This window comes from Camelina sativa, chromosome 11 (genome assembly GCF_030686135.1).
Source record: "Camelina sativa cultivar CO46 ecotype springtype chromosome 11, ASM3068613v1".
Classification (NCBI taxonomy): Eukaryota; Viridiplantae; Streptophyta; class Magnoliopsida; order Brassicales; family Brassicaceae; genus Camelina; species Camelina sativa.
In genome coordinates this window covers 37669349-37684272 of record NC_141890.1, presented here as the reverse complement: position 1 = coordinate 37684272, position 14924 = coordinate 37669349, and the positions used below count along the sequence as shown (strand labels likewise).

At 35.4% G+C, this 14924-nt stretch overlaps 1 protein-coding gene across 1 annotated transcript; it reads left to right on the top strand.

The window, feature by feature from the left end:
• Nucleotides 1–10380: 10380 nt before the first annotated feature.
• LOC104728661 (protein FAR-RED IMPAIRED RESPONSE 1-like) lies at nucleotides 10381–11169 on the top strand. Its single transcript, XM_010447616.1, has one exon. It carries the CDS (start codon nucleotides 10381–10383, stop codon nucleotides 11167–11169), a length of 789 nt encoding a protein of 262 aa, XP_010445918.1.
• Nucleotides 11170–14924: the final 3755 nt, after the last annotated feature.

Genomic DNA, 14924 nt, shown 5'->3' with positions numbered 1-14924 from the left:
GATACTTGTTGGTTCCATAACTTCCTAAGTATTGAAAATTTGGGTTTGATTTCTTCTTCAATATTGTAGATCTTTATCTTATCGTTCTACTCATGCAAGTTTCATTGATTTCTGGGTTTATGATTTTGTTTATCATGTTTAGTGATTGTGAGTAGTGTGTAGAGATCTTAAGGATGGATTAGGCTGGGTAAAGGTTATGGGTGTTTAGATTGATCAAACTTTATTGTTATACATCTCTTCTAGATTAGATATGCTCTATGCTATTCTTATACTGAGAGGGTAAGGATGGATCTTAAGCTTCTTAGCATCACACCAATTTCTAAGTTGTTAAATAAGGCTAATGCTAGAGATTATCATGAAATATGCTAAGATATTAGATGTTTAAAGTGATTTTTGACATTGATGATCTGGTTGTTTAATATCTGCTTTTATATGTAATAGCTAGTGAGAACTATGTCTAAGAGTATCTAAGCTTGATTGTTATTGTCATGAGAATGGATTAACAAGTATTAGAAGATCATTGTCTAGAGATAGCTCATTGTTGATCAGTTTAGATAACCATAGCTTGAGTCCAGCCCATGAATCCATCCTTAGGACTTTTCCTTGTTTATTGATTTCCTTTTTTGAGTAGTGCTATTCGCTTTCTGTTTGATTTACTTTCGTTTTGCTCTGTTCTGATTGTTGTTCTGTCTCTGTTCTTCGTATTAAGTAACTCGACCACCCACTCGATCGAGCATCCGATCGAGTGCTTGCTCGAGCATCATCCAGAGTTCTTGTTTATGTTCTACATTTACTTGTTTCACTACCTGTTTCATTTCCTGTTTCATTCCTGTTACATTCACATCATATCTGTTTGATCCTGTTTCTTAGCTTGCATTAGTTTAGTTCATGTTCTTGGTTAGTATCATTACTGCTTTGTTTCTACTGTTTACTTTGCATTTAGTATCTTGTCTTAGTAGCTATACATTCTGCATTTTATCATTATCATTAGGTTGTTAGTTAAAAACATTCATCACATTTGGCTTGACTTAGACAAGTATTCATATCCTATTGCTTACATCACACTAATTATGGATTGACATCATTTATGCTACTACAACATAAGGGTTATTGAAACACCTTGCATCCACCTTTTCATTCATCATCTCTATCTTCATACATTCATCACAACCCCCAATAAATACCATGTTTCAGCTTCCCATCTATTAAATTTATAGATTTCTCAATTGTTGAATTTTGTAAAGCTAAGATTTCTTTTGTTTTCATTGGGGATAGAAAGTCAAATGTTATCGTTTCTCCTACAATTCTTCTGGTGATTCATAGCTCTGTAACTTTAAATGGATAAATTTGTTTAAAACATGGAGTTCTTAGTATAACTTCTTGACTTAAGTTTTTTACAAGGATAAACTGAGTTTTAAAACAATGATTTTCGTTATAGATTTTTTCTTTTGGTAATTTGTAGTTGACCTTCAAACTAATTCCATTTGCACCACTAAGTTTTTCATACATTTTTTTCATATAATTTTTATGAACAATTACTTCTCTAATACAATCATAGTCTGCTAATCTATCTAGAAGTTCTATTGTTTCTAGTTAAAATTATACCCTATATGTAATGTGATTTTTGTATACCAGTTTTGATAGTTTATTTTGATTATTATCTGGATATATTATTCTTCTTCTTTTGTTTGATTATGGTTTTCATGGTTGTTTGTGGAGGGTTCGTCCGTTATTGTGGGTGGAGATTGGTGGACTTTTGGTTCTATCAGGGCTTATGTAGCATTTACTTGCAGTTGGTGAAGTTGATGTTGGTGAACTATTTGTTGTAATTCTTTTATTTGTTTTTTAAAATTTTTAACTTCTTGTAATTCACAAGTAGTTACTTGTTTAAATAGTGTTGGAGAAGGATATTTTTCTATTATTTTTGTTAAGACCAAATGGTTGTGGAGTTAATAACTGATTTTCTTTTTTTGTTTTTTGATCATCTATTTTGTCGATAATATCTATTAAACTAAGGGATTTAATTATCTTGTGTCCCTATCTCAAATTTTTTTTCTCATCTGCCTCTGTTATATTAAATAATTTTTTTTCCTTTTCTTTTAATCAAAAAAATGGTGAAAGACAAGAAAGTCTTACAGATTTCCAATATTTACTAACCCAACCAATGAATTTGGGTTACCCATTCAAACCGGATACTATTATTTTTTTCTTCGATTGAAACTCCCGTAACCCAACAAATCATTTTTTTTTCTCAACCCACATACAGATTCTTCCTAGATTCTTCTTCTTCTCACTATAATTTTCTAAAATCTCCTCTATTTTCTTCAATTCTCATCTTTCTCTTCATCCTCCATAAAGGTAAGTCCAATTTGGTTGTAAAATTAGGGTTTGTAAAAAATTAGGGTTCAAATTCAAACGAAATCTTTTAAATTTTGTGTTTTTTTTTTTTTTGTTAATCCAGCTATATCAATGGGTCCTAAGACTCGAAATGGGCTAAATTGAAGAAGAGGAAGAAGAACCCTCCGGAAACTGAAGATCCACCTTCGCCAGCAGTGGATCCTCCTCATCTGCGAACTGAAGCTTCTCCTCCTCCGCCAACAGTAGATCCTCCTCCTCTGCGAACTGAAAGTTCTCCTCCTCCGCCAATCGAAGGTTCCCCTTCTCCGCCAGCAATAGATCCTTGTCAACCGCGAGATGATGAAGAAGAGTCCCAAACAGAATCCGAAGAACAAACGCCTACTACATCGCATCCACAGGTAATTAGAGTGAAGTTTATAGAAATTGAAAAACTAGGGTTCGATTGGGTTTGTTGTACACGGAGCGGGAGTTGAGAAATTGAATTAGTTGTGTTTTGGTACAATTACATTTTTTGTACAAATAAGTTTGATTGGTACAAATATTCATTACAATTATGTTTTGCAGGATACAGAGGAGGACACCCAACCAATAGCACCAGTGGATTTTTACTTCAAGCAATCTGAATATACAAAGTGGTGTAGGCTGTCATCAAGGTCTGAGGAGAACAAAACAATGAAAGACATGGAAATCCTTGAGGAAAATGAGAAGGATTGGTTTCGCACACACTCGCAGTTAAGCACGTTTGGCGCATGCATAGGGAGGAGAACCATAGGTATATGTGTATGTGGTTGTTGTTGCTTCGCTCAGTTCGTATGGAAAAAGATAGAGTATGTTGGTTTGTAGTGAATGGTAATCCCGTTCGGTACTCACTTAGGGAGCATGGACTTATTTATGGGTTTGACTGTCGTTTCTATCCATCAAACTTCAAGAACCTGGGGAGTGATTCGTTTGTGAAAAGGCATTTTGGACCTTCTCAAGAAGAAGAAGAAACATATGGGAAAAAACAGAAAAAATTGTGATAAAATCAAAGATGTGAGAAGCAAGCTACAGTCCATGGAAGCATGTGGAGACCGGAGAAAGATGGTGATGCTCTTGTTCTTAAGCACAATCATCTCACCAAGGAAAAATTATGGGTACATTGATGATTTTATACTTTGAATTGTGGATGATCTATATGCATGTGAAAAGTTTCCGTGGGGGAGATACACATTTGATGAAAGTATTACAAATATCTCCCATATGATGAATAATTTTAAGGGGTGTGTGAATTCATCTTGGTGTTTTCTGGGTTTCTTAACTCCTTTAGAGGTAAGATTTATTTATTGTGAAGCTTTTTTAATTCGTCTGAGTTCTTGTGAGATAATTGTTGTGTCTTATGCTTTAATGTAACTTGTAGATATTGGCATGTGAGTGCATTCCTGAGTTGAAGAGTAAGTTCCAAGTTGACATAGTTGATGAACTCATAGACTGTCCAAGAATGTGCAAACAAAAATGGAGATATAGTCACATGAAAGGCTTCCCGATTGAAGATGTAAATGACACCCTTGGATCTACAACGGTTAGAGTTTCTCCTTAACTGTTTCGCATAGTGATCTAAGGTTTCTTTTAAATTTGGAAATCTGAGCATCTTCTTTGTTTACTCAACAGATAATTCATAGCATTTTGGAACCTGATTTGTCTGAGGTCTCTCTTATGGCTCGCATCACAGAAAATGATGAGATACAATCGAGTGATCCATTAGCTGAGAGTTGGGAGTATCGCCTATGTGTAGAAAAAAGAAGATTTGCTGGGAAGGGCAGTATAGTTTAGATGTGTCTGCTCAAGCAGAAAATGTGAGAGGAGCAGCAGCAAGACGAAGGAGAAGCAGCAGGAGAAGAGGAAGAAGGAAGCAGCAGGGTTTACTAAAATCAAAAAGAAATTTTATGTTTTGGACAGAAGGTTGAAAGATGTGGAACTCTATGTGAATGATGCAATGAATAAGGCTGCAGGATCTGAATATGAGAACAATGGAGGTGATGAGATGGGAGAAGGATCTGGTGATGAGATGTCTAGTGGAAAAGAAGACAGAGGTGATGAGATGTTTAGTGAAAAAGAAGAAGAAGGCAATTGTGAAGAACAAGAGGACAATGGTGATGAGGTGGATGTAGAAGAAGAAGTAGTGAGCAGTGGTGAAGAACAAGAAGACAATGGTGATGAGGTGGATGGTGAAGAAGAAGAAGAAGTAGCAACAGTAGAATGAGGCGAGGAAAGAGATGTTGAGATGGATGGTGAAGAAGAAGAAGAAAAAAGAGATGATAAGATGATTAAGACTTATTCGAGGAAGAGGAAGAAGAGAGTAGGGGAACCTTCAAAGTACCTAAAGAGTTCATATACGAAGCACAAGAAGAAGGGTCAACAAAAGAAGAAACAGGTTAGGTACAATTGATAAAAATAACAACAAATAAAAACTTATGGGACAACTGAAACAGATTACGTACAAGTGTGATGAATAAGAAAGGAAAAATTATTCAGAATTAAATAATAAATAAAAGACAAAATGGTCAACAAATGATAAAATAGTCAATAAATTAATAAAATATTATCAAGTTTTTCAAGTAATTGTACTCAAACTTATAGTTGTACAATTGTAGTTTTACCAATTTATTAGTTGTACCTTAATTTAAATACATATTACGCAATAGTTCATTTGATAATAGGTAAATAAGGTAAATTTTATGGAATTTCATAGGAAAATTAGTTTCAAATAACCTGTTCTCATGTTTGACATAATTACTTGGTTAAATATTAGGACGTAACCATCAAAGTATAAGGAAGTTTGCTCTATATATATGAACAATACATCCTTTTTTTTATTGCATTTTTGGTAAAGTTCAAAGTTTAATTTTTTAACACTACAACAAATATGTACATTAATAGCATAAGAGGATAGCACATTTTCATGAACTGCTATAAAAGATGATTAGTTTTTTTGGTCACTTTATATTAGCTCAATATAAACGCTTTGCTATAAAATCCTTAAGCGAGAATCTGAAAAATCTTATTCCGCCAACCCTGAGCCAAAATATTTCACTTAAGCGCCTAACATAACACTGTCGAGCAACCCTGAACAAAACAACACTCTCGAGCAAAACATAACACTGTCGAGAAAAACAGCAAAACAACACTCTCCTATTTTCTTTGAGATTCTCTTCTATTTTTTACGACGAATCCGTAATACTGTCGCTGGCAATAGATTCGTGCTCCTCCGCAGACACATTATCCAGCCCAGCTCTCAAATCGAAGGCAAATTTTTGCTATTTACTCTAATTTGCTTCTTTCTTCTTACTCTCAAGGATTGAAATTATCGATTATAGGGTTTATGAGCATCGATCTGAGATTTGATCCAAATTAGGGATTTTGGGATTTTTCAAATTAGGGATTTGATTCAAATTTTGGATTATGAGAATTAGGGATTTGATTCAAATTAGGGATTTTAAGAATTTTCAAATCTCCAAAGCATATCTCATTGGATACGTTTTGCAATTTGTCAAGTGTTTGTGGTTGATGCCATTGGGGAACTGAAGCTCACTTTTGTTGTACTCAACAGTTCAGGTTAGTCCCTTTCGACCAAATTTTATGGTTATTCTTTTGTTGTTTGTTGTTGTTTTGTGTTGGTTTTTTTTTGTTTTGTGGCTGTTATTGTTTTGTTGTACACTTGAGATGATATTAGGGTATTTGTTGTGGTATGTGATTGAGTTATTTACTTATCTGGAACACTTTTTAATGTTGTTATAAAGGTTTTAATTAAGCTTATAACATATAATGTTGGACAAGGCATGGGTGCATCTATGCAGGTAAGCTATGAAGTTATATAGGTTAGGTTTCAGCTGGGGTTTGGATACTTTCCCCAGTTCTTTATTCTGTCCCATTTCTTATTCATTGAAGAGTCAATCATGATTATGAGAGAGGCGCTCGGAAATTTGTACGGGATGTGACTGCGGCGTTAGGGGACATTGATATGATGATATGTCCCTGCAAAGACTATCGTAATGTAGAACGCAAATCATGCATCGACGTGGTTGATCATCTTGTAACTAGGGGGATGGATGAGGCTTACAAGCTGCAAAACGATTGGTATCATCATGGAGACGTGAACTTAGTAGTCGATGGTGTTAGCAAACTAAATGAGTGGAATGACGAAATTTTTGAGTTATATAAAGCAGCTGAATATTCTGACAAAGAGTTGGCGAGTAAGGGTAAGGGTGACTCAGGTAGATTGCAGATGGTGACTTAGTTGAGATTGCAGAGAGTGAGGACAAGAGAGAAGATGAGTTTCTTGCAAAGCTTGCAGATGCTAGAACGCCATTATATCAAAGTTGTTCAAACCACAGCAAGCTATCAGCTATTGTGTCTTTGTTCAGGCTTAAGACATATAATGGCTGGTCCGACAAGAGCTTCAATGAACTTCTTGAGACATTGCCAAACATGTTGCCTGAGGATAATGTGCTTCACACATCATTTTATGATGTTAAAAAGTTTCTGAAGAGCTTTGATATGGGGTATAAAAAGATTCATGCATGTGTTAATGCCTGCTGCCTATTTAGAAAGAAGTACAAGAAGCTAGACAATTGTCCCAAATGCAATGCTTCACGGTGGAAGATAAATACGCACACTAGTGAAGTAAAGAAAGGTGTCCCACAGAAAGTTAACATATAATGCATCCAGTAAAAGTACTTTTAATCTAAGGACAATTCTTCTCTAGACTATTAGTGATTTTCCTGCGTATGGAAACCTCGCTGGTTGTAAAGTAAAAGGGAAAATGGGCTGTCCCATTTGTGGTAAAAACATGGATAGTAAGTGGTTGAAGTTCAGCAGAAAGCATGTGTATATGTGTCACAGAAAGGGTTTGGCACCAACACATAGTTATAGGGAGAAGAAGACTTGGTTTGATGGAAAAGCGGAAAAAGCAAGAATTTTAACAGGTCGTGAGATATCTCATAACCTGAAAAACTTCAAAAACGAGTTTGGAAATATGAAAGAGTCTGGGAGGAAGAGAAAAAGGTTTGACTGTATGGAATCAGTCTCTGATAATGAGGATGTATCCAGTGAATCTGAGGAAGATGAGAAAGTAGAAGTAGACCAAGAGGAATTGTCAAGATGGAAAAAAAGATCAATTTTTTTCAAACTGGCTTATTGGGAGGTATGTTTATAAATTTTATAATTAACTAAGCAATGTGTGAGTTAGGATTTTTATGAACTGTAATTGTGTTGCGTAGGATCTTCCGGTCAGGCATAATTTGGATGTAATGCATGTAGAGAAAAATGTGGCTGCAAGCATTGTCTCTACATTGTTGTATTGTGGAAAATCCAACCAAAAATCCAATTCTTGGTTTTCTGGTGTTACAATTATACTTTTTAAATTATTTGAAAACTTTGGGTTTTCAAAACTAGATTTAGATTCTATTGTTTAAAATTATGTATAACTTATGATTGATATATTATTGTATTTTGTTTATTTTATGCAACAAACTTAACATTTTTTTTAAGAATACAGAGTAACCTAATAAAACCAAACGAAGTCGAACCGAGATACATATGTTTTTTTATATGGTTTGATTTTTTATAAAACACGATAAACCGTAAGACCGTAAAAACGAACCATAACCAAACTGAAATACATATGGTTTCTATATAGTTTCAGTTTGATAAAACAAAAAAAAAACGTAATCCAAACCGAAAACCTGAATGCTTACCCCTAAAATTTTTTGCCCTCTTTTAAGCTTTGATTTCCTAAATCATAAAGTGACGCAGGTTTACAATTATTAAGCTCGCTATAATTGTCTGTAATTTAAAGTTATGATCCGACAAATCATTGTCCTCTGTCGCATATAGATCTTCTACCACAAACAAATGTGTACACTCTTTTTTTTTTCCTTTTAAAACATCATTTCTGTGTCACTTATCCATTGGAAAAATGTTGACGAATCTTGCAGTAAGGCGAAAGAAGTTATGGACAAAATCAGCTCCACATGATCCTATGAAGATAATCTTAATTAATTCGATTATTGATATTTTATGGAATTTTGGGATATCAATAACATAATTCACAAATCCAGTATTGCAGGAAAACAAAATGGACAATATTCGTCTCACTTTTTCATGTTGAAGAAGAATCTAAAACCGACACATAATAATTAATGTTTACGACACTACGGCTAACTAGGTATTTTAACATTCAGACTTTCTGATAAACACAAATTTATTATTTTCTGTCAAAGAAAAAAAGAAGGAAAAAAAGTCCAATTTGAAATTGGAAAAGCCTATTTCACATTCACGTGGGTAAGTCTAGCCAGTTACATACGCGTGTAGACGAGAACAGAGAATTCTAAAAGAGAAAACAGTCCAGAACCATAACATTGTGAGATCTATATGTTTTTTGAATCTAATGTTAAATTATATTTAAAAGAAAATAAAACGTACAATTTGTGCAACATTTTTTGAATAAACAAAACCTTAGCGTAAGTTTTAAACGAGGGATAATTTTAGAAGTCCCTAAAAAAATTTGACAAATCTCCTATCTCCCTCTCTATTCTTCATACCCCCACCTTTTTTAATAAGAGATGGTGAGATGATTTTACTCTTCTAGTTTTATTGATTTAGATTAAAAATTTTAAATAAAAAAATAAACCCAGCTGCTCTTTCGACCCGAGAAACCCGACCTCGTTACTCACCTCTCAACCCATCCGCCGGCGATTCTTCCATCGTCGGAGCTCCTACTGCTGTCGTTCTTCACCAACTCGAGTTGAATCAAGTTGTTCTTCAAAATGCAGGTGCGTTACTTCACATTAGAATAGCTTTTGGTTGAATTTGTTTTTGATTTGTAAATTTAGAAATTCAATTGGATTTAGATCGAAGAAAGCTTAGCACATTGGGTGTTTTACAAAGGTTTATGGGTCAATTGAGCTATCTATTAGATAAGAAAGGGATTTGGCTTTCGATTTCAGTGAATTAAGGAGATTAGAATTCATTTACCATTCGATTCGATTTTGATAGGAGAGAGAGAAGGTGGTGAAACTGGTAATACTGGTATATTTAGTAAAACTAGTAATACTGATTCATGTAGTACAACTAGTAAAACTAGTAGTAGTACTAATTTAGATTTTTTTATATTGGTTGATTTGGTAGGATACAATATGCGAGAACGTCAACCTACATTTTAAGTTTGAAGGTCGGATGTACAGTATAATGTTCAAGAGAAATATAACATTGCTGATGTTAAAAGCAAGGATATACAAGAAGCTTGGGTTTGTTAGTAACATTCAGTTGCAGCTGAGCTACAAGCCACTACTAGTAGAAACATTGGAGCATTGTGAGCTTAATAATGATGAGGATGTTAATGTTTATCTAGACTCCGTTAATTATGAGAAGCGAAGATGTATGTTGTTTGTGAATGTCATCCCTTCTGAGCCTCAGCCTGAGCAAGTTCAAATAGTGCCCATAGTGCCCATAGTGGACCAAAGTTCTGTTGGTATGAACTTTGAAAACCAACATGCAAAGGATGGTGAAATCGGACCTAACGCCATTATTGTCTACGTAGGCAAAGAAAAGGCTGTAGAGGGTGATTCTAATAAAGAGGGTGAAGTTGTATCACGTGATGAAGGTGATGAATATACTGAGCCACGCCCTGTTGTAGAACCGTGTCAGTATATTGAACCATGGGATGACGGTTTGGGTCTGACTAAACTTCAAGAATTTCCAAACAAGAAGGCATTGCAAGAAGTGGTGGATAGAGCTTCATTCGCTAACTGATTTAGTTTTGAAATAGTAAAGTCGGACAGGGGGTGTTATGTGCTCAAATGTCCTAAAGAAGGATGTAACTGGGTTTTACGAGCTGGTAGGATTCGAGAGACAGATATTTTCTCGATTAGAAGGCACAACAAGATGCATACATGCTCTCGGGCTAGTCAAAGTTCAAGCAACAGTAAGAGACAAGGCATTCCACAATTAGTTGCTTCTCTTTTACATGGTGATTATCCAGGGAAAATGGAAACTCCACCTCCGAAAGTTATCATGGATCTTGTCAAGACAAAATTAGGTGTTGATATATCATATTCCACGGCGTTGAGAGGAAAAATTCAAGCTGTTACTGATTTGAAAGATAGCCCGGGAGAAAGCTACAAGATGTTGCGATGTTATCTGCACATGTTAGAGAAGGTTAATCATGGTACAAGATTATATGTGCATTGCAATGAGAATAATAAATTCATGTACTTGTTCATAGCTTTGGGAGCTAGCGTTGAAGGATTTAAAGTCATGAGGAAAGTTATAACTATGGATACAACTTTTCTAAAGAACGGATATAAGGGTATTCTTGTTTTTGCGTCGGCTCAAGATCCTAACCGTCACCATTATCTCTTGGCGTTTCGTGTTCTTGATGGTGAGAATGATGCAAGTTGGAATTGGTTTTTGGAGATGTTGAAAACCGTTGTTGGAGATTCTTTGGAAATAGTATTTATGACTGACAGAAATACAAGTCTCATAAAAGCCATAGCTAATGTGTATCCTCTGGCTCATCATGGTTTTTGTATATGGCATTTATCCCAAAATGTGAAAGGTTATGCTCATAACGTCAACAAAAACGTTGTTGCATGGAGATTCATGGAGTGTAGTAGGTTTTACACAGTGGCTGAGTTCAACATTGCTTACGCTTCTTTTACGACAAGATATCCTTCTGCTGCCAAGTATCTTGAAGAATCTACCCAAAAAGAAAGATGGGCAAGATGCGTTTTTCCAAAAGATAGATACAACCTAGACACAAGCAACTGTGTTTAATCGATGAACGACGTATTTAAAGATGCAAGGAGGTACTCCTTGATACCCATGCTTGATGCAATACTTAAAAAATTCTCTGAATGGGTTAATGAACATCGGAAAGATGTTGTGTCTGGATCAGTCGCAAATAAATTGGTGCCTTTAGTGGAGAACTACTTACATGATTTATGGGCAACTTCTGAGAAACTAAAGGTGATAGAGCTAAATGGTTTCGAACTTGAATACATTGTCATTGACAGTGACGGAAAGCCTTATTTGGTGAAGTTGTGATTGAGAAGTTGCAGTTGCAGGTTTTTCGATATACAAAAGTATCCTTGTGTGCATGCATTGGTGTCTTTAATTACATTCCAAAAAATATGGAGGTAAGAATATCGAGTTACATGAGTTGTGTTCTAAGTATTATTGGACAGAGTTGTGGGCAATTGCATATTGCAGGACAATTTATTTAGTACATGATAAGTCTCGATGGGATGTCCCAGATGAAGTCCAAGATATGCAGATCATTCCCCCGAATCGAAAAATAAAAAGGGAAGAAAGAAAACAAAAAGGTATGCATCTGTTGGGAAAAAACGACCAAAAACTCGACCTAGGATGCAGAATAAAAGGCGCCGGAGACAAGGACTCCAATGGTTGTTATTTGGAGATTCTTGTAATGTTCATGTTTGATTCATGTATCAATTGTGTTTGGTTTGACTACTCTCTACTTTTTTATGGCATAACTCCCTCTTGAAACTTAATTCGAAGTCTTTTAATGTTTTCTTCTTTCAAAAGATGTGTATATAAGAGAGTAGAATTGGGACAACTAAGATAAAACTGGTAAAAATGGTAAAATTGGTACAACCAATAATAAAAAAATTGGTACTACCTGAAACATGGTTCTTTTGGTGGTATGGTGATGAATATGATGATGAATGATGGATGAACAGGTGGATGCAAGGTGTTTCAATTACCCTTATGTAGTTGTAGCATAAAGGATGTCAAACCATAATGAGTGTGATGTAAGCAATCAGGATGTGAATACTCATCTAAGTCAAGCAATATATGATGATTGATTTTTACTAACAACATAATGATGATTATGAAATGCAGAATGTAAAGCTACTAAAACAGGATACTAAATGCAAAGTAAACAATAAAACAAAGCAGTAATGATACTAAACAGGAACAAAAATTATACAAATGCAAGACAAGTAATGAAACAGGATTAAACAGAAATGAAATGGATGCAACAAAAATGAAACAGAACATAAACAAGAACTCTGGAAGGAGCTCGAGCAAGTACTCGATCGGATGTGCGATCGAGTGGGAGATCGAGTTGACAAGCAAATGAACAGAAACAGGGCAAATAATGAAAACAGAGCAAACAAAAAGCAATTAACAATACTCAACAGGGAAATCAATAAACAAGAAATGTCCTAAGGATGGATTTATGGGTTGGACTCAAGCTATGGTTATCTAAATTAGTCAACAAACCTCAATCAAAAATGAGCTTAAGATCTACCCTTACCCTCTCAGTATAAGAATAGCATAGAGTGTATCTAACCCAGAAGAGATATTAAGGAATCAATCTTGACCAATCTAAACAACCATAACCATTATCCATCCTAATCCATCCTCAAGATCCTAAACCACTACTCACAATCACAAAACATGATGAACAAAGTTATAAACCCAGAAATCAATGAAACTTGCATTATTAGAAAGATGAGATGAAGATCTACAATATTGAAGAAGAAATCAAACTCAAATTCTTAATACTTAGAAAGTTATGGAACCAACAAGTATCAAAGATTTCTTAGAAATATGCAAAAGTGGCTAGAGAATCTAAAAGAAAAGAAAACATAAAGTAGAAAATACCCAAAAAGGGTATATACTAGGTTTACAGATTTGATCTAAAAGTGGCTCTCTCTTCTTTTTTTTTTGTGGCTGCAGGGTACAAGCCTTTATATAGGAGAGAGGGGGAAACCCTAAAAGTAGCTAGAAGACAAAATGGAGGGTCGTCGGTCAACTTGACCAGGTGCTCGCTCGAGTGCTTGGTCGAGTGGCCTCTTCTTCTGCTTCTTCCAGCCGGTCGAGTCCTTCTCCGCACACCGTCGAGTGTCTGGTCGAGTGGGCGGTCGAGTGGACTTCCGAGCTTGGTTTCTTCTACTCTAACTCCTTGATCTTCTTCACTTTGATAGCTCAAATCCTTCTCAACATCCTTCCATGCTCCTTGGGATCCAAATTCACCTGTTTATGCAAGAAACTATGCAAATGCAATGCAATTCTACTCTAATGCACAAACAGTCCTAAAGCCACTCAATAATGGCTAAATGTGCTAATAGATCATGCAAAAGATGTGAATATACTAAGGTAAAACATGGTGAAATATATGAACATCACTACCTGAAACCTGAGTCTGAGTCTTCTCTTCTCTCATCTACTCCATCTTGAAACATGGTGAAATCCATCATTCTCATCCATTCATTCATTTTCTTCGAAACTTTGAGTCTTCTCTTCTCTCATCTACTCCATCTTGAAAGTTAAATTCTAGATCTTCTCAAACTATGGAACAATTTTAGGCCGACCCATACTATGCTGATCAGAAGAGGGCGAGGAAGTTAGAAGGGTTGCGACAAGCCATAGCCGATGGTGATTTGGGCATGCCTAGAATATGCTCGTGTGGCGAACGAATCATCGAAGAGATCTCTCCAACAGAAACAGAGAAAAAGAGATGGTTTACTTGCGTTAAGTATAAGGTAAATTAAATTAAATCAAATACAATTGAGAGATCTGAGTATGATGTCTGTTCGTTGATATATTTTGCAGGATGATGGATTGCACAGACGGAAAATTTGGGCTGATGCAATTGAAGAAGAAGCAAAAAACTTAAGGAAGGATGTTGATAACCATTGGGAGAGATTGAGGGAATTCGATCCCATCATACTCAGATCTATAATTTGCAGATGCAGCTTAAGGAGAAGACTGACGAGATTGCCAAACGAAGGGAGGTGGTGGCGTGTCTTTCCAGTCAAGTCGATCTTCTGGATAAATTGTGTTATGATTGATATTATCTGAGTCGATCTTCTACGCTGGTTTAAAACTTGTTGAATCAGTTTCTTATCTTTTATATGAATTCTCTTCTTGAATCATGTTCTATATTTTTCTATGAATTCTCTAGTTTTGTTTAGTTTTACGTAGTTTTACCAAAAATACGAACGGCAAATCCAAGAAAATTATGTAGTTTTACATAGTTTTACTAGTAATATCAATCGCAAATCCAAGAAAATAACGAAGTTTTACATAGTTTTACTAGTACTACGATGACAAATCAAAGAAAATAACATAGTTTTACTACTTCTTAGACCTTTTTCTCTTCGTCCCTCTTCCTCCTGCTTGCGAAGTACTCGGTTGCTCATCATCCCTCCTCGGTTGCTCATCATCTATAGGCGCTTGACATGAAACCAAATATTGTTAACACCTTCTAGTATTACCAAGTATTACTATAGTATTACGAAGTATTACCTTTGATTTCTCTTGCTCTTTCACATATACTTCCAACGGTTCGATCCTTTTTTCAAGCCCATCAATCTTCGCTGAAATATTATCGAACTGGGTTTTCATATCCTGCTTCATGGTGCTTAGAAGATCCACCAACTCAATAGTATCTTCTCTCAGTTGTTCATTGGCGTCTATTTCCTCGACCACCTCATTCGCATCGTTTTGTCCTGACCGAGAAGCCACATCTGTTGTGTACATCTCCTCCAAAAGTACAG

Excerpts from the sequence above, each read along its gene's own strand:
- LOC104728661 (XM_010447616.1), top strand. The coding sequence starts at position 10,381 with ATGGAAACTCCACCTCCGAAAGTTATCATGGATCTTGTCAAGACAAAA.